Source organism: Micropterus dolomieu, linkage group LG02, assembly GCF_021292245.1.
Source record: "Micropterus dolomieu isolate WLL.071019.BEF.003 ecotype Adirondacks linkage group LG02, ASM2129224v1, whole genome shotgun sequence".
NCBI classification, from domain to species: domain Eukaryota; kingdom Metazoa; phylum Chordata; class Actinopteri; order Centrarchiformes; family Centrarchidae; genus Micropterus; species Micropterus dolomieu.
In genome coordinates this window covers 9492383-9515308 of record NC_060151.1, presented here as the reverse complement: position 1 = coordinate 9515308, position 22926 = coordinate 9492383, and the positions used below count along the sequence as shown (strand labels likewise).

The 22926-nt window shown below is 42.7% G+C and overlaps 1 protein-coding gene across 1 annotated transcript; it reads left to right on the top strand.

Moving 5' to 3' along the window:
• The first annotated feature begins 1696 nt into the window (after positions 1–1696).
• On the top strand, positions 1697–22436 carry LOC123963666 (myosin-16-like). The gene is given in 43 exon segments (XM_046040675.1): positions 1697–1906; positions 2038–2181; positions 2566–2722; positions 3236–3263; positions 3363–3663; positions 3822–3885; positions 5261–5359; positions 6226–6329; positions 6499–6637; positions 6928–7029; positions 7141–7307; positions 7423–7593; positions 7738–7914; positions 8232–8417; positions 8685–8772; positions 8951–9068; positions 9170–9290; positions 10014–10150; positions 10317–10398; positions 10503–10676; positions 11883–11963; positions 12232–12378; positions 12540–12644; positions 12771–12857; positions 12962–13107; positions 13333–13423; positions 14482–14538; positions 14712–14798; positions 14905–15150; positions 15268–15385; positions 15633–15760; positions 16039–16235; positions 16414–16546; positions 16889–17105; positions 17261–17397; positions 17638–17741; positions 19476–19668; positions 19759–19962; positions 20138–20263; positions 20479–20649; positions 20854–21054; positions 21590–21821; positions 21907–22436. Coding segments are annotated over 42 exon segments (5943 nt in total). The 3' UTR covers positions 21788–21821; positions 21907–22436.
• The last annotated feature ends 490 nt before the right edge of the window (positions 22437–22926 follow it).

Here is a 22926-nt window from a genome sequence, read left to right as displayed (position 1 = left end):
GCATATGTCCACACTCCACAGGCAGCCGTAGTATCGCCCCCCCCCCCCCCACACACACACAAACACACACAAACACACACACACACAAATTAGTTTATCCCTCCCAAATGGTCATGTACAGCTGTTAGTATGATTATGTGATTATGTGTATGTGCATGTGTGTGTGTATTTCATGTTTTTATATCCCAGTGGGGACTTTGGTGAGAATGCACACTATCCATGGGCACAAAAATTGAGGTCCCCACGGGTACCCACTGATGCTTTTTGAGGGTCAAGACTTGGTTTTAGGGTTCAGGTTACAGTTAGGTAAAGACTAGTGGTACGTTAAGGAATAAGGTCAGGCATGTAGCTGTGATGGTTAAGGTTAGGGTCTAGGGAGTGCATTATGTCAATGAGATGTAGGAAGAACAAACATGTGTGTTATTCAAAGTGCTGTTGGAACCCCTGAGACCGACTGAGTGTGTTCACAACTACTTAGATAATTCCAATCATAGAGATAAACTTAGTTACACCTCTGGGGATACACACACACACGCACATACACACAGAGTTAATGAAGAGCACAGAACAGTTGGGAAATCCCATTGGGTGGCCAACTGTGAGTTTGTTCTGGCAAAATGATTTAAATAGAAAAAGAATACATAAAAAGAAGTAGAGAAAAATCACATTAAACAGTTAGACATAATTTCAAACAACACCAATATTGCTTTAAATAGCTGCTTTGCATTGAAAGCTGAAAAATATGGACTCCTTATACAGAGTTTTGGACTATGTGAAACCATTAACTCTCCCAAGGCTGATTCTGTGTGATTAGCGTCAGTCTGTATTTATCAGAGCTCCCTCTGGGGAACGAGAGCAACAGCTGCTTCAGTTCTGAGGAATCTAGTTGAGATTGAGGAGATCAAGACAGTCTCAACTCCACAAGGGACATTTTCAAGATAACACATGACACACATACCCTGCCACATACAGATAATAGTTGGTTACTTAATGGTGCATCGTATTTGAATTGGGCAGTGTGTAGAAAGACAGAATGAAGAGTAGGCTACTGTAAAAATGAAAAAAAAAGATATTACAAGACAAATGGACTACACTGTCTCTGCGTGTCAATGGTTTTAATTTAAGATGCCTTACTCATCCCAGTCCCCATCGGGCGCACTGAGAGAAAGCAATTGATGGTTAAGAGCAGAGGCAGGGTGGGATGAAAATCGAGGTGAGGGAGGGCGGAGGGATGGAGAAGATGGATCGAGTGATGGGGTGGGGAGAGGAGATGGTTTCAGCCTGAGTGACGGCATTCCAAGGAAACCCTAAATGGATGGATGGAGAGTGAAGAATTCCCAGATCTCGTGCTGCCAGGCAGATTGGAGGGATGAGACCTCGGGGTGATGGCTGGTTTTAGAGTTGTGACCATATCGGGAAGGAGAAGGCCTGATATATAACTGCATGGCCTCAGCTCATGCACCCATATTTATCCTAAGCGTACCTCCTCCTCCTGCATTGGTGAGTCAAATATTGGATACTGCTTACCTGACAGCAAATGTCCCTTCTTTAACTATAATTAACACATTCATTTCTGCTGTATCTCCGTTGCTCAGTCTCTCTCTGCAGCAGCCAGTGGGTGACGAGTTGGTCAGTTGGTTGGTGTACGTTGGTGGCAGCAGCAGCAGCAGCAGCAGCAGCAGCAGCAGCAGCAGCCATGCCGGGTGCATATAAAGGGGAGTGCGGGGACGATGTGGACCCCATGCCGTTCCTGGTTCCCTCAGAGAAGGAGCGCCTGGATGCTATGAATAAACCATATGACATCAAGCGCTCCTGCTGGGTCAAAGATGAGAAGGAGGCTTTCATTGCTGGGGAAATTCAGTCTGAAGATGGGGACAAAATCACCATCAAGACCACCAAGAACACCGTAAGACCAGCGCCATTTTGTCTTAAAGGTTTAGGTTACATTTAGGAAGTAAAAATGAGCTGATTCATGTAAATGATCATAATAATCATGATGATGAAATGACTGACTGAGTGATTATCCTTTCTGATCAGACTGTGACTGTGAGGAGGGATGATGTTCACCAGATGAACCCTCCTAAGTTCTACCAAGCCAGCGACATGGCCAACCTCACTTTCCTTAACGAGGCCAGTGTCATGGAAAACCTGCGCAGCCGCTACGTCAGCATGAGGATCTATGTAAGCCTGTTAATCAAGAGTGAAGACCCTGCAGTAACACACAAACCTAGCACTCCAAACCATGTCCACATGACATGTGAAGGACAGTAGAAAAAATGTCTTTTGTGCCCCAATGTTACTATGTTGTTATTGCATGTTTCAGCTTTGTAAGAGCACTACACCCATTTTACACTTAAAGACTTTGCTCGTCCTGGCGAGTACCACTCTGCCTGTGAAAACAGCTGTATAATATCTTCTGTGGCTCTGGACGAACTTTCTCCAAGTCTTAGAAAATAACCCTGATGATGTCATAATGATGACCACATTTGTGCTCCCATTAGCAAAATTGTCATTTCATCCTGCTGCATCCTTCAAACCTCTTTATATGTTCCTTTCCACTTCTAGACCTACTCGGGCCTCTTCTGTGTGACGATCAACCCATACAAATGGCTGCCCATCTATGGCGCTAAAGTGGCCCAGTTGTACAAGGGGAAGAAACGCAACGAAGTTCCTCCTCACCTCTTCTCCATCTCTGACAACGCCTACCACGACATGTTGATGGGTGAGGAGAGGGCGGTGGTGGGGTGTCGAGAACAAAACATTGGATTTTAAGAGAGATTTTGAAAAAGACAGAGTGGGGCTTTGATGACTAGAGGAAAGGACATTTGAACCAGTCATAGGTCATTAATGGGTGAGCGGAGGGAGGTATGGTTAGCAAAGAGGAGACATAAGCATGCCGGAGGTATGTGGTGATGTGGGATCACCCCCTCGTGAAGAGTTGCTCAAGGTCATTACACAGTTCTTTATGTGGAAAGAGGGAGTGGGGCAGTTGCTGGAGGTACGTAATCGGTGTGGCGTGTGATGATTTGTTCCGGGAGTAGAAAAATATTTGAAGCCATTATATGGCATCAGGGGAGAGCTGACATCTGTTTGTGTTGTTGGCACCGCTGACAGAGAACATCAGCAGTCCTCTGATGTGCTCAGAGGGAAATCAGCAGTAATTATCCTCGTCTCTCTCACACTCTCTCTGTTTCTCTCCTCTCCTGTCCTCTATGTGTGTGTCTCATCATCGCAGAGCATGAGAACCAGTCTATGCTGATCACGTAAGGACAACATGTTTGTTTTTACAAATGATTTAGGCCTATATGCTGTAGCCTGCATGTCTCACTATTAGTAATTCTTTATTTGTTTCTCTCCCCCAGTGGAGAATCTGGTGCTGGCAAGACTGAAAACACTAAGAAGGTCATCCAGTACTTTGCCAATGTTGGAGCTTCTGGGAGCAAAGCTGCCGACACCAAGGCAAGTGTGTCTTTGTGTATGCTTAATATTATTTTGCAAGTTGCTTTTCTTGTTTGACAAAGACATTTAAATGTGTCTCCTCTCCTCTCCTCTCCTCTCCTCTCCTCTCAGGGCTCCCTGGAGGACCAGATCATTCAGGCTAACCCAGTGCTAGAGGCATTCGGCAACGCCAAGACCATCAGGAACAACAACTCCTCACGCTTTGTAGGGACACATACAAAAATATTTGATCATTCTTTTACATCACCAAATGCCAAATGAAATAATTCATGTCCACATGAAATGAAATGAAAATTGTTGAAAAATGACAATAAAAGCACAATCACCAAATCTGTGAGAATAACATTTATGTGTCGTTTTAGGGGAAGTTCATACGCATCCACTTTGGACCAACAGCTAAGCTGGCTGGTGCTGACATTGAGAGCTGTGAGTGGATTTCTTTTACAATTTTTCTCAGTTGCTTACACACTTTTCTGAAGGTATGGCTCAGTTTCTTATAACCCTAAACACAAATACAAAAACTCAGAACTCCCCAAATCTCTTGCAACAGCAAACGCTGCATTCAAAACAATGTTATGTCCTCTCAAAATGAAAATTCAAACCATCTCTCTAATCTCTAAGAACTAACTGAACACTGATGTGCTCAATGGGAAACACTATGATTAGCGGAAAACACTTCTATGATTATCTTATCAGTAGGCCTTTCGTATTTTCAGTGTCACAATACTTACTGTACGTACAGTAATGCGTTGTTAACTGTTATGTTTACTCAATTATAAAACACAAATACAAGAATAGAATGTATTTTATTCTGAAATACTGTGTATACATCTAAGGAAACTGTTGGATTTGTAAGGTTGTTCTTCAAAAAGAACAAACAATAGAAAAACGAAAACAAGACTTTGCATCATACTGCATCATGTTTTGCAGAAGAGGTAAAATAGGAATTGTGGTCATAGACCTTCCATCTCCAGATAGTAAATACTGTAAACACTGTTTAGGTAGAAATGCACACATACTGTAAAACATAATGTTCTACAGTAATCTTTAAGTACTGCATTGATATGCAGTACTACAATACTGTAATGAGAGTAGATTCTCATTTTGGAAAGTCCGGACGATGGATGCTGCTGTGAACATGCTCCAGTTTGGTTGTACTCTCTGCAGCCTCCCTCATTGTTAGACCATGCAGGCCCGAATCTCATCAGAGATAATTGCTCTCCTTGGTCTTCCTCTTCCTCATCCTTCTCCTCTTCCTCTCACTCTCTCCTTTGTTGGCATCTTTTGCTCCAAAACAGAAGAGCTTGCATGTGGCCCTTTTACAGTGTTGCTAAAGCTTTGATCGCTTATTTACCAAATGTCCAACATGTGTGAGGAGTCAGAGTGGACAGCATGAATTTAAAGTTTAGCATTTTGAATGGCAGCGTGTTCCATGTGAACAAAAGAGATTTTATCATGAATATTGTGCCAAATGTAGAGAACTGTGTGCAGTGTTTTGAAATAAGTGTGGTTTAGAACTGCAGTCTGAGTGAGCTTGTATTTTATCTGAATTGGTTCAGGGGGTTGATACATGAATTACAGTTTGTGATCATTTTGCCTCAAGAACCAGTGTTAGTATTTAAAAAACTAAGAACAACATTACTTATGTCACTTACAAAGTGTACCTTGGTAAAATACCAAGTCTTTGTTTTTATATGCTATGTTTTATGAAATATAGATATTATGTAGAGACAATGAATGGTATATAATTAGCATCCTTAAATATCCTTGTTGTGTCTGCTGTGTTTTTTCTGTCTGTCAGATCTGCTTGAGAAATCAAGAGTGATTTCGCAGCAAGCTGCTGAGAGAGGATACCACATCTTCTACCAACTCCTGTCTGGGAGGAAGCCAGAACTCATAGGTGAGACTGATAAAGCAGCAATGTCACCAATCAATATGGAATTAAAGAGAACGGAAGCAGAATTGAAGGATCCTCATCAGCTCTATGAAAGTGTTTTCCCTGTGTTTCCTTTACTTTGTAACACCAAAAATATTTTCTCACATCTGCATTTGGCAAAGGAAGAAAACTGATAAAGGACAATTTAAAATGAAATGTTTTACATATGAAGATGACACACAGATGTCACAAAATGTGTTAAATGGAGATTGAACAAGGCCATATTGAGAGTAGATTTCTTACCTATTCATATTTGAGTCGAGTCAAATCCAGTACAGTGTTGCCAGATGACAATTCTTCAATAAACCTGCAAACAGTCTAATTCAGTGATTTATCAGGGTAGCACATCTAATTTGAAGAAACAGATATTCACATATTGTCTCAGCAGTAACACCTGAACACATGTTGTTATGTGAAAACTCATCGCAAACCAGCAGAGAAGTTTAAGCTGTTTGGCTAAAAGGATAAATGTTATTACTTTTAAATGTTGTTAAAAGTAATGCCCCAATGGTTAGAATAGAAAGCTTAAAGTAGTGAATAAATGGTTGAAATAACATTGCAAACTTCACCAAACTCACCTAAATATTGACAGTTCAATTGTATGAAAAATATTGTAATATGTAATCAGTAGAGTTGAATATCATCCACTTGGAACATGACACGTGGTGTTTATAAAGTGGTATTTGAGTTCATCTGACAGAGCTTGAGGGGGTACAGACACAAAAGCTTGGGAAACACAGGTGATGATACATTCTGTTGATTAATAATACGCAGTATCAACCAACAGAATTGATTGTCTTATTATCCTGTTTATTATCTATGTCTTCCAGAGGCTCTGCTGCTGAGCCCAGACCCCAAACAGTATGTGTGGGTCTGTCAGGGAGTCACTGTGGTGGACAACATGGATGATGGGGAAGAGCTGCTGCTCACTGATGTGAGTTCAGAGTTATTCACGCTGTGCTGTGATTTGAAGTCAGTAAAAAAGGCTGGCACACTTCTTTGCATGACCAGTAAGAAAAAGAAATGCATTAGCCTGTTGATGGTGCTGTTGCTTCTCTTTGGTTAACTCTGATCTCTCTCTGTATGTGCTTGTGTGTCCACAGGAAGCCTTTGATGTCCTGGGCTTCACTCCGGAGGAGAAGATGAGCGTGTACAAGCTGACTGGAGGCATAATGCACTTCGGCAACATGAAGTTCAAACAGAAAGCCAGAGAGGAACAGGCTGATGTGGATTCCACTGAGGGTATAAAAAGTCCACCTCTCTCTCCCTCTTTGGCATTTTTTTCTCCATCTTTCTACATGCCTCTTTATTGCCTCATTCTACCATGTCCATCTGGCCCAGTTCTCAGTCCTTTTACCTCTCTTCTTTTCTTTTGACATTTCTCTCAAAGCCTACCCTCTCATTCTGGTGTAACAGCTCATATTTTTTCAAACTCTATATGTTGCTTTTTTCTTTCATCAGTCCCAATCTCACTGTTCTGGCCCATTTGTTTTCATTATTCCCTTGTCTCCTCTCTCCTTCCCTTCCTTAAGTGGCTGACAAAGTTGCCCACCTCATAGCCATCAACTCTGGGGAGCTGCAGAAGGGCATAACACGTCCTAGGGTCAAGGTTGGCAACGAGTTTGTGACCAAAGGTATTGCAAAGATATTGTTTAGATGTTTCAGATTTTCCAGCAAACAGAGACTATTAAACGAGGATAGACAATGCACTCGTCCACAGTTACAATTTTTGAACTGAATGTCAGGTCAGAACCAGGACCAGTGCTTGTACTCCATCGGCGCTCTGGCAAAGGCCATCTATGACCGCATGTTCAAGTGGATGGTGACCCGCATCAACAAGACCCTGGACACCAAGATGCAGCGGCAGTACTTCATAGGAGTGCTGGACATTGCTGGGTTTGAGATCTTTCAGGTGAGAGTTTGTTTGTGAGATTGTGATCACATCTTATCTGCTGCATTATTTGTCAGGTTATCTCCTCTTATCCTCCCGCATTGTTGTTGATCCAACACATGTCTTTCACCTCCAGCTCAACAGCTTCGAGCAGCTGTGTATCAACTTCACCAACGAGAAGCTGCAGCAGTTCTTCAACCACCACATGTTTGTGCTGGAGCAGGAAGAGTACAAGAAGGAGGGCATCGACTGGGTCTTCATCGACTTCGGCCTGGACCTGCAGGCCTGCATCGACCTGCTGGAGAGGGTAACACCCACACACACCCACACACACACACACACACAGTCAGCATAAAGCGCACAAGCGTGGACATGCTGTATATTGCATATCGCATATCGAGAACACTGTATTTCTTCTATTTCCACCTCCCTCTCTCCGTCTCCTCTCTAGCCTATGGGTATTTTCTCAATACTGGAAGAGCAGTGTGTGTTTCCAAAGGCAACAGATGCGACCTTCAAAGCGGCTCTGTATGACAACCACCTGGGCAAGTCCTCCAACTTCCTTAAGCCAAAAGGGGGGAAGAAAGGACCCGAGGCCCACTTTGAACTGGTGCACTATGCCGGCACTGTGAGTACTGGATTGCTGCAGCATTTGATATAGAGATACACAAATTCCCCCATAGGGACGGGGCAGGATGTGTGTGTGTTTTTGTTGAGATAAAGCAGTTAGGAAACAAGCATAAATGTACACAGCCTTAGCTTGACCTTGTGTCTCTTTCAGCTGAAAAACAGTGCCATTGCTTCTTCTAAACATCTGCAATTTGGAGTACAATTATAAATAGTGTACCTCTGTCTACAAAGTCATTCAAATGTCTGAATGTAAAGCAGGATGTGTAACTTAAGTGTGTACATAGGTGCAGTTAAGCCTTTTTTTGTCTCTCACAGGTGGGCTACAACATCGCTGGCTGGCTGGAGAAGAACAAAGACCCTCTGAATGAGACGGTGGTGGGGCTCTTCCAGAAGTCCTCCATGCCTCTGCTGGCTCTTCTCTTCAAAGAGGAGGAGGCCGCCGCAGGAACCAAGAAACAGAAGAAAGGGTCTTCTTTTCAAACCGTCTCCAACTTCTACAGGGTAATTTACACAGACGCACTGGGCAAATGAGCATACTCCCCAAAATGTGACACTACTGCTTTAAAGTAATCATTCAGTCAGGCCTTATCACAAAGCCTAATGTAGAGCGACTCAAGTCTTAAGCAAAACTGAAATGGGGAACAAGCATCCAAGCTGTCCTGATTTCAAGTAGCTACAAGTGAAGACATTCAGAAAAAAAAGAACTCTGCAACTCTCACAACATGCTCACAGTCTCACAGGTGTCCTTTAACTGTTTATGCGCAACAGGAACAACTGAACAAGCTCATGAGCACCCTGCGAAGCACTGCTCCTCACTTTGTCCGCTGCATCGTGCCCAACGAGTTCAAGAAGTCAGGTTAGTGGGTGGAGAGTGTGCATCAATGGTGTGTTCTGAAGGGTTGTCGTATTGTCAGAATCTTAAAGATGCTGTTTGTATTTTAGGCCCACCCTCTCTCAGTCTCAAATGTGTATTCACTATCCACTGGAAATTCTTGGTGCTGATAATCACATTTTCCCTCTTTCATGCTGTAAAGGTGTGACAGATAACCATCTGATCCTGCACCAGTTAGCTTGTAACGGCGTGCTAGAGGGCATCCGTATCTGCAGGAAAGGATTCCCCAACAGACTACAGTACCCAGAATTCAAACAAAGGTCTTACTCCTATTCTTTCTGTTTTTATCTTCATTATCCCAGCAGTCACCTCCAAGTTTATTCAACTGAAGTCACACCTCACCTTTCCTAATGTCTCCTAGGTACTATATCCTCAACCCCTCCGTCATCCCTAAGGGCTTCGTTGACAACAAGAAGGCCTCTGAGCTCATCCTAAGTTCAGTTGGCCTGGATAATATGGAGTATCGCATCGGACACACCAAGGTACACCGCTGTTATAATCAGCCATATCTAAAGCAGAGCACATTTAAATAATATCTCTAATTGAACAAATACATATCAAAATAATGTTGACAATAACTTCAATATATTAGAATTCATGACTCCACGTATAATTGCCCGCATATGCCAACATATTCTCTTAAAAGATGATTTCCTGCATTCACTTATATGATAATTATTTGACAACATGTTTAAAAGTGGCAATAATTGGTAAATTTCCAATTATATTCAAAATATGGCAAATATAAATATATTTCACACTACTTTGCAAACAGAGTGTATGTCAATATATTACATTTCTACATGTAACATATAACAATCTTCTGGACATATTTTGCCTCATCAGTTTGTAAATACAATTATTATCATTTTGTAAATACATCTACTCTGGTGGAAAAGCCTTACTTGAAGTCAATTTAGTACCTTTTAATTTTTAACTACAATAACTGGGAAACTAGTTAGTTGGTCGACAATTAAAAAAACATGCAGTTGTGTTTTGAAGAGGTTTAATCCCTTTTTGTACACTGTCTCTTCTGCTGATTGTTGTGTGTAATCTACTATGAACTGTGTGTGTTAACAAGTGAGGGCATAAAAAGACTAAATCAAATAAAAGCCTTTAATCCATTTTTTTCTTCAGTGTTCCCCCTTTTTTCACTCAGCCCTCCTGTTCTTCCATCTTTCACCTGTCTCTGTTTTCCTCTCCAGGTATTTTTCCGTGCAGGCGTCCTGGCAAAGCTGGAGGACATGCGTGACGAGCGGCTGGCAAAGATCATCACCATGCTGCAGGCTCAACTCAGAGGAACTCTAATGAGGGTCGAGTTTAAGAAGATGGTGGACAGACGGTCAGTGTGTACCTGTTGTTCCTGTGTGCACATGCACGAGATGTGTTTTTCTTTAAGACAGCTGGGTCAGAGAGATGGAGCATATTTTTGTTTGTTGACACGACTACTCAGTGCATGTTTGTGAGGACTAACAGTTTTTCTGCATTAATGTGTGTGTGTGATGCAGAATTGCATTGATGGCCATCCAGCGCAACGTGAGGAAGTTCCTTCAATTACGCTTCTGGGGCTGGTGGAAACTCTACACCAAGGTAAAAGGCTTTTTTTTAAACCTCATGTCAAATAAGTTAAGGTAAGATCTGCTATGATCTTCATTATCACCTTCATATCATATTTCCTGCCTTGGCTCCTGCAGGTGAAGCCTCTGCTGATGGTCGCCCGTCAGGAGGAGACCTTCAAGGCTAAGGAAGAGGAGCTGAGGATGGCAGTGGAGAGAGTTAAAGAGCTGGAGGGCAAGATCAAAGATCTGGAGGGGAAGATGGCCACTCTTTCACAGGAGAAAAACGACCTCGCCCTGGCGCTGGCTGCAGTAAGTGCACATCTGCACACAGTAATTTAGTCAGCTGATGTGTTTTTTTTTTTTATGTTACATTCAGGTGTTAAAGAGCTCGGTGTATGTCCTTGTAGGCCAAAATACTTCTACTGGCTTCCAGCAAGCAGTCAGAGGAATCACCTGCATAAAATCCCCTGCTTCTCTTGTTTGTTTGATGTTCTTTGGTGTAAAGGACCACAGAAATCTCTTAGCCCCAGTTTGTACCTCTCATGGATTACCATTACATTCCAGCCACAGCGCCAAGAATCAGCTTTCCAGAAAATTAAATATAATAATTTTTGATAAACGCAGAAGGTCATGAAAATACACTTAGGCCTACCGCTGCTCTGACAGAATTTCCAGAATCCTTAAAGACTCTACTAACCATCTATTGAAACCATTTTCATCTTCTGCAGAACAAAGAAAGATCTTTTAATTCACTCCTTAAACAAAGATGTAGCTGGATGTTACATATGCTCAGATAACTGTATGTCATGAATCATAATTAAAGTTCAGTTATAATTGTCTATATTAATGACATTATAGTATTTAATATATTCATTCAAAAAATGTTTTTATATTTTCTTATGTTGTACAAAATAAGCAATGATATAATGATATAAGTGTATTTAGCTGGAAAGAAAATAAAGTCGCAACATGTGAAAAGGGTTTAATATTGTTAAATAATCTTGTCTTTGAGCTGAAGGAAATACTTTCAGAACGGTAATGGTACAGATTTTGATTTTAATACACCGGTGACACAGACTGTGGCTACGAAATCTCATGATTAATATGCAGAACACTTAGCTTTTGTTGTCTTTTGGCTTCACTACTGTTCAGAAATGGCTCATAAACTTTCCCCTGTCATTGCACGTGTATAGTTATAAACACACAAAGACACACAACATGCTAACATACAGGTGCATCTAAAAAAAATTTAATTCCAAGACTGAGAGATTAAAGGCTCAAGAAACCTTTACAGGTGTTTTGAGTTAACTAGCTAATTAGAGCTATTCTTAGGTCAACATTTTTGTAGGCCTATTATAAAATTTATTCATTCAACTTCAATTTTTAAAAGTCTTGAAATATTTATTGTGTACATTGTGTAATTTTTGTACAATTAAATTATGGGGAAAATTTTACTTTTCCACAACATTCTAATGTGCAGCTGTATACACACATTATGTCCTTGTCTTTCCACAGGAGCAAGACACGCTAGGTGATGCTGAGGAGCGCTGTACCCAGCTGATGCACCAAAAGGTCCAGCTGGAAGAGTCATTGCAGGTAATGTGTTGGATACATTCCATTTCATATATGTATTCACCTCTTTTATATTCAGCCGTAGAAAACCACCTGGGCCTGTATGACATTGTCTTATAATAGAGTAATTACAAGTAATGTTGCAAACAATCTAGAAGAATTACGTGATGGCTGACAATGTTACTTTAATGTTTATTGCATATCACCAGGTGTTCTCATTATGAATCTGTGATATGTCCTTTCGGAGGGTTATATGTCTTGGAAACAGCTGAAAAAGTGTCGTGTGTCGTAGGATCTGCGTGAGCGCCTGGAGGAAGAAGAAGGCAACACAGCCTCCCTCCACGGCCAGAGGAGGCAGCTGGAGGGGGAACTGACAGAGCTCAAGAGAGACCTGGAATCTCTGGAGTCCACACTGGCCAAGACTGAGAAGGAGAAACAGGTAGAGGGGAGGAGGACGAAGCCGAGGAGAGAGGAAATGAAGTGCAGCAGCTGTGGAGATTTCACTAAATATTGTCTGGATCAGACACAAAGTCAGGAAATTAGATTAAAAAAAATAATATTTAGAGTTGATCACTGAATTCTGCTAAATGGTGTGTTTAGGGTCTGGACTACAAGGTGCGAACTCTGACAGGCGACCTGAGTCAGCGAGACGACCACATCGCCAATCTGCAGAAAGAAAAGAGAGCTCTAGAGGAACTGCAACAGGTAGACAAACATGGACATGCACACATGACAACATGCATGCACATAAACTAATATTTGAACACACATTTTTAATGCTTATGAGTTTAATAGTGACCACGATGTACATATATTTTATACTTTAATCAGAGAACTCTGGAGGATCTTCAAACAGAAGAAGACAAAGTTAACCATCTGACCAAGACCAACAGCAAGCTAAACAGCCAAGTGAATGAGGTACAATTCACCTTCACAGAAAGACCTGAAAGACACATATAGATTATGTACCCAGAGTTAGTGCCTTTATGATGTTTGGATGTTTGTGTTTGTGTGATGTGTAGCTGGAGGACAGCTGGGAGCAGGAGAAGAAGATACGGGCGGAGGTGGAGAAAGCGAGGAGGAAGGCAGAGGGAGACCTGAAGTTGACCATAGAGAACCTGAATGAGATGGAGAACGCTAAGCTCGACCTGGAGGAGGTTATCAAGAAGTGAGAGACAAAGGACACACACACACACACACACACACACACACAGTGAAGCTGACAATTTCATTAAAGCTTTAAAAGTATCTTGATGTCGGACTTCCTCTGTACATTTAACATACAAAACCAACTCTTATACAGCATAGTGGTAACACATCTGTAGTCCTGCTGGACCCTGATCTCCCCCCTGCTGTGTGTGTGTGTGTGTGTGTTTGCTGTGTGTTCATTCAGGAGAGACTTTGAGATCAACAACATGAATTCGAAGCTCGAGGACGAACAGGCTCTCAGCTCCATGCTCAGTCGCAAGCTCAAAGAGCACCAGGTTTGTGGTTAGAGGCGCAGGAGTCTGCAAGATTTGAATCTCATCTAAGTGAAGCACTACGCAGTGTGGCAAGCACTATGCCAAGCTGATTTCAGTAGTTCCTCCTTCTGTTGTTTAATGTGTTTGTCAGTGAGGTCAACTGGCTAGAAGGTAACCAGCTATTAAGATCTCCATCTAACGTTCTTAGATATGAGCAGTCTTTGTAGATGTTGTTCCTGCAAACACTGAGGTAAATTTGATGGAAATGACTGCCATGATATATTGTACAAACATTCATGGTCCCCAGTCCTACTGATTTCACCTGTAGTGCCACCATCATGTCAAGTTTTTAATTTTTCTTTGGTTTGTGACTTAAAACATACAAAACTAATTACACTGCAACCTCAGCTCTACTTTGCATTTAGTGCTAATTAGTAAATGTAGCACACTAAACTAAGATGGTGAACATTATACCTTCAACTTCACCTCTATTTAAAGTGCACATCACCCAGAGAGTCTCTATACACTTTGCAAGTCAGTAAACAACAATAGACATGAAAACACACAATATTAAATGTAAAAGTACACATGCATGCACACTCACACGCACGCATACATAGGTAATAATGTTAATATGACAACAAGATTACCTGCAAACATCAGCATGTTAGCTTGCTGACAATGCCACTAGCATTGTGGTCGACTCTTGTTATGTAAAGTACTAATTTACATGTTAAATTAACTTAGTTTTACATATATAAGACCTCCTGAGGATTGAACAAGAGCACTCTTTTATTCACTATATATTGGAATTGTTGTCATACGACTGATCACATTTCCCACTTATAAAACCATTTTTATTTAGGGGCGATTGATTAATTTATTGTAGTGTTTGCAAATAGCTGTGACGTGGTGACTGTTGCATAAGGTCAGTAGACTGAGAAGAAAAGGATTGTGGGTAAATGAGAGATGAGTATATGGACGAAAGGGGCAGAGCAGTGAGAAAATATGGTTAGGAAATGAGGAGCTGAAGAAGTAAACGAAGATGATAAATGGTCTGGTTTATTCATTCCTTTCAGGGCCGCATCGAGGAGCTGGAGGAGGAGCTGGAAGCTGAAAGAGCAATGAGAGCCAAGGTACAGATTAAATCTGCAGCAATTTTGTTTCAGCTATAACAGGCTACTTTAGTTCAAACCTCATACATAACTGCAGCACAATTATGTATTCACATGTTGAAGCAAGCAGACAGGAGGGATATTACTTACTGAAGTTAGAGATTAAAGGTGGTTCTCTGTCTGTTCTCTGCAAGGTGGAGAAGCAGAGGGCAGAGCTATCACGAGATCTGGAGGACCTCAGTGATAGGCTGGAAGAGGCAGGAGGAGCCACCGTCGCCCAGGTGAGAGTGACTGACAGCTGTCAATCAATCAGAGGGGATTTGGCCATTTTTGTGTTGGCTGGGAAAACTTTGACCCCTATAATGTCATCGGCGGCTGACCCTTCAGATCGAGCAGAACAGGAAGCGGGAGGCCGACCTGCTGAAGCTGAGGAGAGAGCTGGAGGAGGCAGCGCTCCAATCGGAGGCCACGGCGGCGGGGCTGAGGAAGAAGCACTCAGACGCGATGGCAGAGCTGGGCGAGCAGCTGGAGAACCTCACCAGGCTGAAAGTGAAGCTGGAGAAGGACAAACAGAGCATGAAGGCTGAGATCGAAGACCTCAACGTCACCATGGAGGCCACTCAGAAAGCAAAGGTACGGTGCTGTGTGGATACTCTAATGTGACAGACTCAAACAAACCCTACATGAATATAAACTCAGCACACAGTTCTGCTTTTGAATCTGTGTGTATGTGGGCACTTACATGTGTAGTTGAACTCTGAGGCCCACGCTCATAAGCTGGAGGACAACCTGGCAGAGGCCAACGCTCGCCTGGCTGAGATGGAACGCACTCAAACTGAGCTCAACACTGCCAAAATCCATCTGACTGGTGAGAACACACACACACGCACACAAACACACACACACACACACACACACAAACACACACAGCTGTGTTTCACATTACTTTGACCTACATCATTGCCTGGATACTTATCCTACCCCTAACCAGTACTTGCCTAAACTTCCTGGAGGTTTTCTTACAGTCTGTTCCTATGTTGTGTGTGTGTGTGTGTGTGTGTGTGTGTGTGTGTGTGTGTGTGTGTGTGCGTGTGTGTGTGTGTGCGTGTGTGTAGCGGAGAACAATGACCTGAGCAGGGAGTTGGAGGATGTGCAGAGTAAGCTGACCCAGGTGACCAGGCTGAAGGCCTCCCTCACCTCGCAGATCGACGAGCTCAAGCGTCAGGTGGACGAGGAGAACAAGGTACAAGTCGCCGCAAGCACACACACACACAAACACACAAGTAAAAGTATAAGAAGGAATGTGTAATATTTAGACACATTTTCACAAGTGAGAGCTGCCCAACTGTTAGACACTTGGGAATTACAATAGGTGCCTTGCACATGGGCATGTCAGCCGGCTTTCTCTGACCTTTAGGTGACTATCTGTCTTTTCTTTTTGTCTCTGTAGTCCAAAGCTTGCCTTTACAATGATTTTCAGAGCTCCAATAAAACTCTCTCTCACACACTCTCCCTCTGCAGGGTCGTAACACTGCGGTGGTGGCCCTGGCCAATGCCCGTCATGACCTCTCCCTGCTGAAGGAGCAGCTGGAGGAGGAGTCAGAAGGCCGCGGGGAGCTGCAGCGCCTCGTCTCCAAGCTCAACGCTGACGTCACCTCCTGGAGGAGCAAGTATGAGACGGATGCCATCCACCGTACCGAGGAGCTGGAGGAGACCAAGTATGTTGAGCCAAATAAATACAGCGACTAAGGGTGTAAATCAAAGTGGAGTCAAAAGTTTGATATGTCAGCCTTTTATGTGTATAAATGAAATGTGGGGGTTGTCTCAATACTTTTTAATTTAATCCCACGATTGCCTGTCCCTCTCTTTCTCTCTCTCTCTCCCTCCACCCACCAGGCGCAAACTTGCAGTGCGTCTCCAGGAGGCTGAGGAGGCAGCGGAGGCGGCCCAAGCCAGAGCTGCCAGCCTGGAAAAAGTCAAGCAGAGGCTGCAGGGAGAGGTGGAGGACCTCACCATAGACCTGGAGAGGGTAAAACACACATACACACACACACACACACACACACAAATGATTGTGGTTTCAGGTTTCTGTAGAATAGTACTGGATGTGAAATCTTGTTTGTTTAACTGATTTATTAACTACTCGCTCCATGTATTACTTGGAAAATAATGTATTCAATCAATTCTTTACGTGTATCTATCTATCAGTATCTGTGTATCAGTAAAAAAAACTGTATAACGGATTAATTCACTAAGCTGTGAATTGTACTCCATAAACGTGCTGGCTGAATAAACATACTTGTCTGTGAGCGTGCAGATATAATCTAAGGTCACAAATATATGTGTATCTATTTTCTGTCTGTGTGTCTAGTCCAATGCAGCAGCAGCAGCTCTGGATAAGAAGCAGCGGGTTTTCGACAAGCTGGCGGCCGAGTGGAGCCAGAAGAACGAGGAGCTGCAACTTGAGCTGGACAACAGCCAGAAGGAGAGCCGCTCATACATGACGGAGCTCTACAAGCTGAAGACGGCCTACGAGGAGAGCCAGGATCAGATAGAGGCCATCCGCAAGGAAAACAAAATCCTCTCAGGTAACCTCTAACTGCTGCAGATACTGCGGTGCAGTAGAGCCTGATGGTGCCTAAAGTGTGTTAGAGGAGATGATATTCTAAAAAGGCGTCAAGCAGGATGATAAAATGTGTATCCTCTTGCCATGGTTTCTTGACAACGTGCCCTCTCTCCACAGAGGAGATCAAGGAGTTGGTGGACCAGCTTGGGGAAGGAGGCCGCAGCGTCCACGAGCTGCAGAAGGCAAAGAAGAAACTGGAGGTGGAGAAGGAGGAGCTGCATCTGGCTCTGGAGGAGGCCGAATCTTCACTAGAGGTACAAAGATCCTCTTTTGGCTAAGACAGTCAGGTTTGGGTATTTAATTTTTTGTTTTGAAAATTATTCAGACAGCCATAAATGCCTACAGTGGTAGTGGCAAAGAACACAGAATTTAGACATTCAGAGATTTTGTGATGGATTTGATGGAGCAAACAAAGGACTTTTGCTTCTGTCCATAGTACAGTCCATTGTACCAGTTGTTAAAGTGTGTGTGTGTGTGTGTGCGTGTGTGTCCAGGTGGAGGAAGGTAAGCTGGTACGAGTACAGCTGGAGCTCGCTCAGGTCAAGGCCGACATCGACCGCAGAATCCATGAAAAGGAGGAGGAGTTTGAAGTCACCAGGTTAGAGAACGGACACTCGTGTAACATGCAAGAACAAGCACACGTGAAGAAACTGTTCTTAATTAACATGCCTGGTAAAATAAAGGTATAGTGTGTACACATATATGCACTCACACAAAGACAAAACATAAACCATACAAATTGTGTCAAACACAGAAAAGGGTCAAACCTTTACATCACAGAAATGTTTTCAGGCTCTTTCAATAAAGTAAAAATGTTCTCACTATCTTAGGGACTGTACGAAAATTATTAGGTGGACTTTTTAGCTAGAACCCTTCCCAGATTTATTAATAAGCATTCCTTACATTACATTTCTCAGCTCAACTCTGATTTCAAGCTTAAAACTGGGGTAGGCAACGTTAAAGAACTAGCAAGACACAGCTAGATTTTGAAAGTATCCAACTGAAAAAATCCCACCACCTCCCGTCAGGCTTCCCTCCAAAACCCGTCCCCCAGAACCCATCTTCATGCAAAGTAAGAGCACGGGCAGAGTGTACACACGTAGGCAGGTAGGCAGGGAGGCAGGGAGGCCAGCTAATGATTTTATTTAAACCGAAGAAACCCATGATTGTTGACCACTGCATATGGCAAACAACACCCATGATGCACACACAACACGATTTTGATTTAAGTATTTTGATGTAACTATTCAATATTTTCTGTACAGTGAAATCCGCCCCAACACATCCTCACTTACACAAAAAACAAAATCAGAGACAAAAACATAACCCTCCCACCTCCTGGACCCACCTCTCTCCTAAAACATATCATATAGTCCCTTAAGGCGAGCCCCCACAGTCCAAAATAATGACTTTGCTTCAATCTGTCAATTTTCAGATTTCAAGTTATTTTGCAACTATTGTTACCATACTTTCATAAAATGTACAAAACAATCTTGAATAATTTATATAAACATACCAAGTTCATCATCTTCAGATTGTGTAAATTTCATCATTGTTCGCACTTTCCAAGTAAAAGTTTGACCGGCCTTTTTAAAGTTCTCCATATTGAATCATATATCATTTGAAAATTTGTTTTCTAGAGCACAATTTTAGCTAGTCCATATATCATATATCTATAAGAGATGTGTTCATGTGACAAACAGTAATTTTAGTGTGTTTCTATTGCGTTAGCTAATCTTTAACAGCCGTTTTCACAAAATTGGATGTTTCCTGTACACCAAGTCATATTCCTGGCTCTTCAAAGCACTTAGAGAATCATAATATTACACACTGATTCTTGAATGTTAAAGCAAGACATTTACAGAGTGTTTCTAAATATCGTTTATCGTTCTCACTTTCTCTGTAAAATTGTGGAAAAAAAGGGTCCGTCACACAGATGACCATGAAATCCATGAAAAAACAATATTTTCATAAACTGTTCAGTAAATGTCTGGCCATTTGGTATATTATCACAATAAAACCAAAACAATTGTACTGAGACTTGTCAGTGTGCTCGAAAATGGATTTGTGTGATCTGCAAATTAGCAAATATTACCTAATATATTACCTAATTTGCACAATTAAGTATATTTGCTTATATTTAAGTTTTAGAAAAAACTTAAATATAAAATGTGACTGTGGTGTCTCACCATTAATTCATTGCATAACTATAGAAGATCCAGTATTTATTTACAATTGTTCTGATTGTCCACTATGATCAACAGCAAGAAAATGTTTAACTGTATCTGTGTTTCAGTCAATAACTACAACCTGTATCGTTTGTGCCATGTAGAAAGAACCATGCGCGTGCAGTGGAGTCACTGCAGGCCAGCCTGGAGGCAGAGGCCAAAGGTCGTGCCGAGGCTCTGAGGACGAAGAAGAAGATGGAAGGAGACCTAAATGAGATGGAGATTCAGCTGGAGCATGCCAACAGGAACAATGCCGAGCTGGTCAAAACCCTCAAGAAGCTGCAGCAGCAGATCAAAGTAGGAGTTTTATTTGAGGTGGCATAAGGACCACTTAAAAAACTGTTTGTAGTTTGAAAATACTACAGCAATAATCCTCGTCTTCCCCAGGATCTGCAGGTGCAGATGGACGAGGACGCCCGTCAGCATGACGAGCTGAGGGAGAAGTACAGCCTCCAGGAGCGGCGTTTGTGTTTGATGCAGGGAGAGATGGAGGAGCTGAGAGGAGGCCTGGAGGCATCAGAGAGGGCCCGCAAACAAATCGAGCAGGAGCTGGTGGACACCACCGAGAGGTTCAGTGAGATCGGCATGCAGGTAGGACTGCACAGGAAGGCCCAGCAGTCCCACAGAGGCGCACGCACAAACAGACCACAGTTTCATAATATTTTTTAAATAATAAAAAAATGTTTCTTTTGACATGTCACTTCATACTTAATTTTCCCTCATGGATCATCATATAAACTAATTTCATCAATTCTTCTCACTTTAGAACCAAAGTCTGACTATCCTGAAGAGGAAACTGGAGGCCGACCTTGCCCGACTGTCCAGTGAGAATGAAGAGCTGATCTCAGAGTTTCGCTCTGCTGATGAGAGAGCCAAGAAGGCTGTGACTGATGTAAGCTGCACGACAACACACACACACACCCCCACCCCCACCCCACCCCCACAAAGTTTAAACATTAGGCACACACCAACAAATCACAGTAAAAGCATAAAATAAACGAAACAGAAAAGAATCAAATTGATTGAGTTCAGTTAATTATGTACTTTGGTTTGGTGTGACGTTCAAAGTTCAAAATGAACTGTGCGCTCATGCGTGTCTGCCTCCAGGCAACGCGACTGTGTGAGGAGCTTCGGCAGGAGCAGGACCGGAGCATCCACCTGGAGAAGATCAAGAAGAACCAAGAGCAGAACCTCAGAGACCTCACACTGAGGCTGGAGGAGGCCGAGCAGCAGGCCCTGAAGTCCGGAAAACGAACCATCCAGAAACTGGAAAATAGGGTGAGGGGTTGGGTGGACTGAGGTATGGCAGGCAATAGCTTTACTTTAAAAGTGACAAAATGGGAATAGGTCTCTCACACACACACACACACACACACACACACACACACACACACACACACACACACACACACACACGCACCACACCTGGCTGAGGCCTCTCATCCAAATATTGTGGCGATTCTTCCCTTTTATTTCTACCAGATCAAGGAGGTGGAGAATGAGCTGGACCAGGAGCAGAAGCGCCACATGGAGACGGTGAAAAACCTCCGTAAGGGAGAGCGTCGACTCAAGGAACTGATCTTCCAGACAGAGGAGGACCACAAGACCAATCAGCGCATGCAGGAGCTGGTGGAGAAACTCCAGAACAAGCTGAAGTCTTACAAACGGCAGATAGAGGAAGCTGTGAGTAGGAGTGGTGACGACAACACTGAGACCACTCTCGTGTCTGCAGGTTCAATATAAGGCTACAGGCACCAACTGGTTAGCTTAACAAAGCACAGAGACTGGAAACAGCTTGCCTGGTTCTGTCTGAAAGAAACAAAATCAGCCTACCTACTGAACTATTTCATGGCTGGGAGAAGTAACTTCCTGGCCAAGATCTAGCTTTCTGCTAACAGCCTCTAAGCTAATTGGCTTGTATTGGCCTTGTATTTAATGGACCAGTATGAGAGTGATGTCAATCATCTCATCTAACACTGCCACAAGGTGAATAAGCATATTTCCTAAAATAAAACACTTCCTTTAAATTGTGGCACTTCTAATTATGCTACTTGGATCCCACAAGAGCTTAGAATATTCATAAGTATGTCAAGAAATAGGACACTTTTTTATTTAATTCCTCAAAAGCAGAGAGATCAGGTGGAAGCCATTTTTGTAATGTAACAAACATACATGTGTTTGTTCAATGCTAAGATAAATCTCACCTGTGTCACTGTAGGAGGAGCAGGCCAACAGCAGCCTGTCTAAATACAGGAAGACGATCCATGAGCTGGATGATGCTGAGGAGCGTGCAGAGGTGGCAGAGATGACCCTGAATAAGATGAGGATGAGGAACCGAGCCTCTGCCAATAAGGGCTTCACCTCGGTGGAGATAGTCCAGGTCAACAAGCCCACCAGTGGAGGACAGGACGGTTAAAGGGGGATTAGAAACACACGCACACCGCTAGCAGGTAGGCAATTAAATACACACATCTGAACATATCATCTTGACACACAGAATATTGCTCAGTCTGTCTTGTCTTTGTGCTTCCACAGAGTGACACAGACCCATTCAGCCCCCCGGAGGACTCTTGACTGAGGAAATATGAGCTCAGGCACCCCGGGGAAAGTCTTAAAAAGGCCCAGAGAAAGCTCCCTAGAAAGTCTTAAATAATTAAATGAGTCTTTAACATCACCAATAGTCTTAATCAACGTAGTCTTAGGATTAGTCACTTGTACTAGACTTTCATTTTAGCCTGCACGATAAGTGTGCCTTGAATGTATTGTATGTGTCTACAGTCTTATGGTAATTTGGTTGTCACCCTTTGCTGTCATGGTTCTGTAAAGTGCTTTGGATCCCATTATGTTAATTAGTATGTGTGTGAGACAGTTTGGTAAATGTGTGTATGTATGTGTCTGTGCCTTGCATGATCTCAGCTGGTGTCTTTCCACAAGGGAGGGGGGGTGTGTGGGTGAAGCTGTGTTCTCACGTCAACGATAGAGAGCCCACCTGTGTGTGTGTCGCCCTAGTGTGTGTGTGGCAGCCTGCTGCAAAGTCTTAATAAACTACAAGCATATGAGCAGAATGGTCTGTCTTATTCAGAGGAAAGGTGGTGTTGGGTGGGGAGTCCTCCTGCAGCAATATATTTAGTGTTTTGGACTTTTTAGCTCTACCTGTGTGGACAATAAGTGCACATCTGGTCTAGATGAAAGGTGAATCTGAAGAGACCACATCAACAGCGTTCTTGCAGGAAGTTGTACAGTAATACATCTGTGTCACATCAGGGGTTGTGATAATTTGGTTACACACGCTTTTATTTAAGAATATGCACCATGCAAGCAAATGAACAGATGTATTGAAGATATTAAAACTAGATTTTGACACAGGGCCTTTCATAAACTGAACAAAATTGTAAACCCAACACTTTTGTTTTTGCCCCCATTCATCATGAGCTGAACTCAAGACTTTCTCTATATACACAAAAGGCCGTTTTTTCTCAAATATTGTTTACAAATCTGTCGAAATCTGTGTCAGTGAGCACGTCTCCTTTGCCGAGATAATCCATCCACCTCACA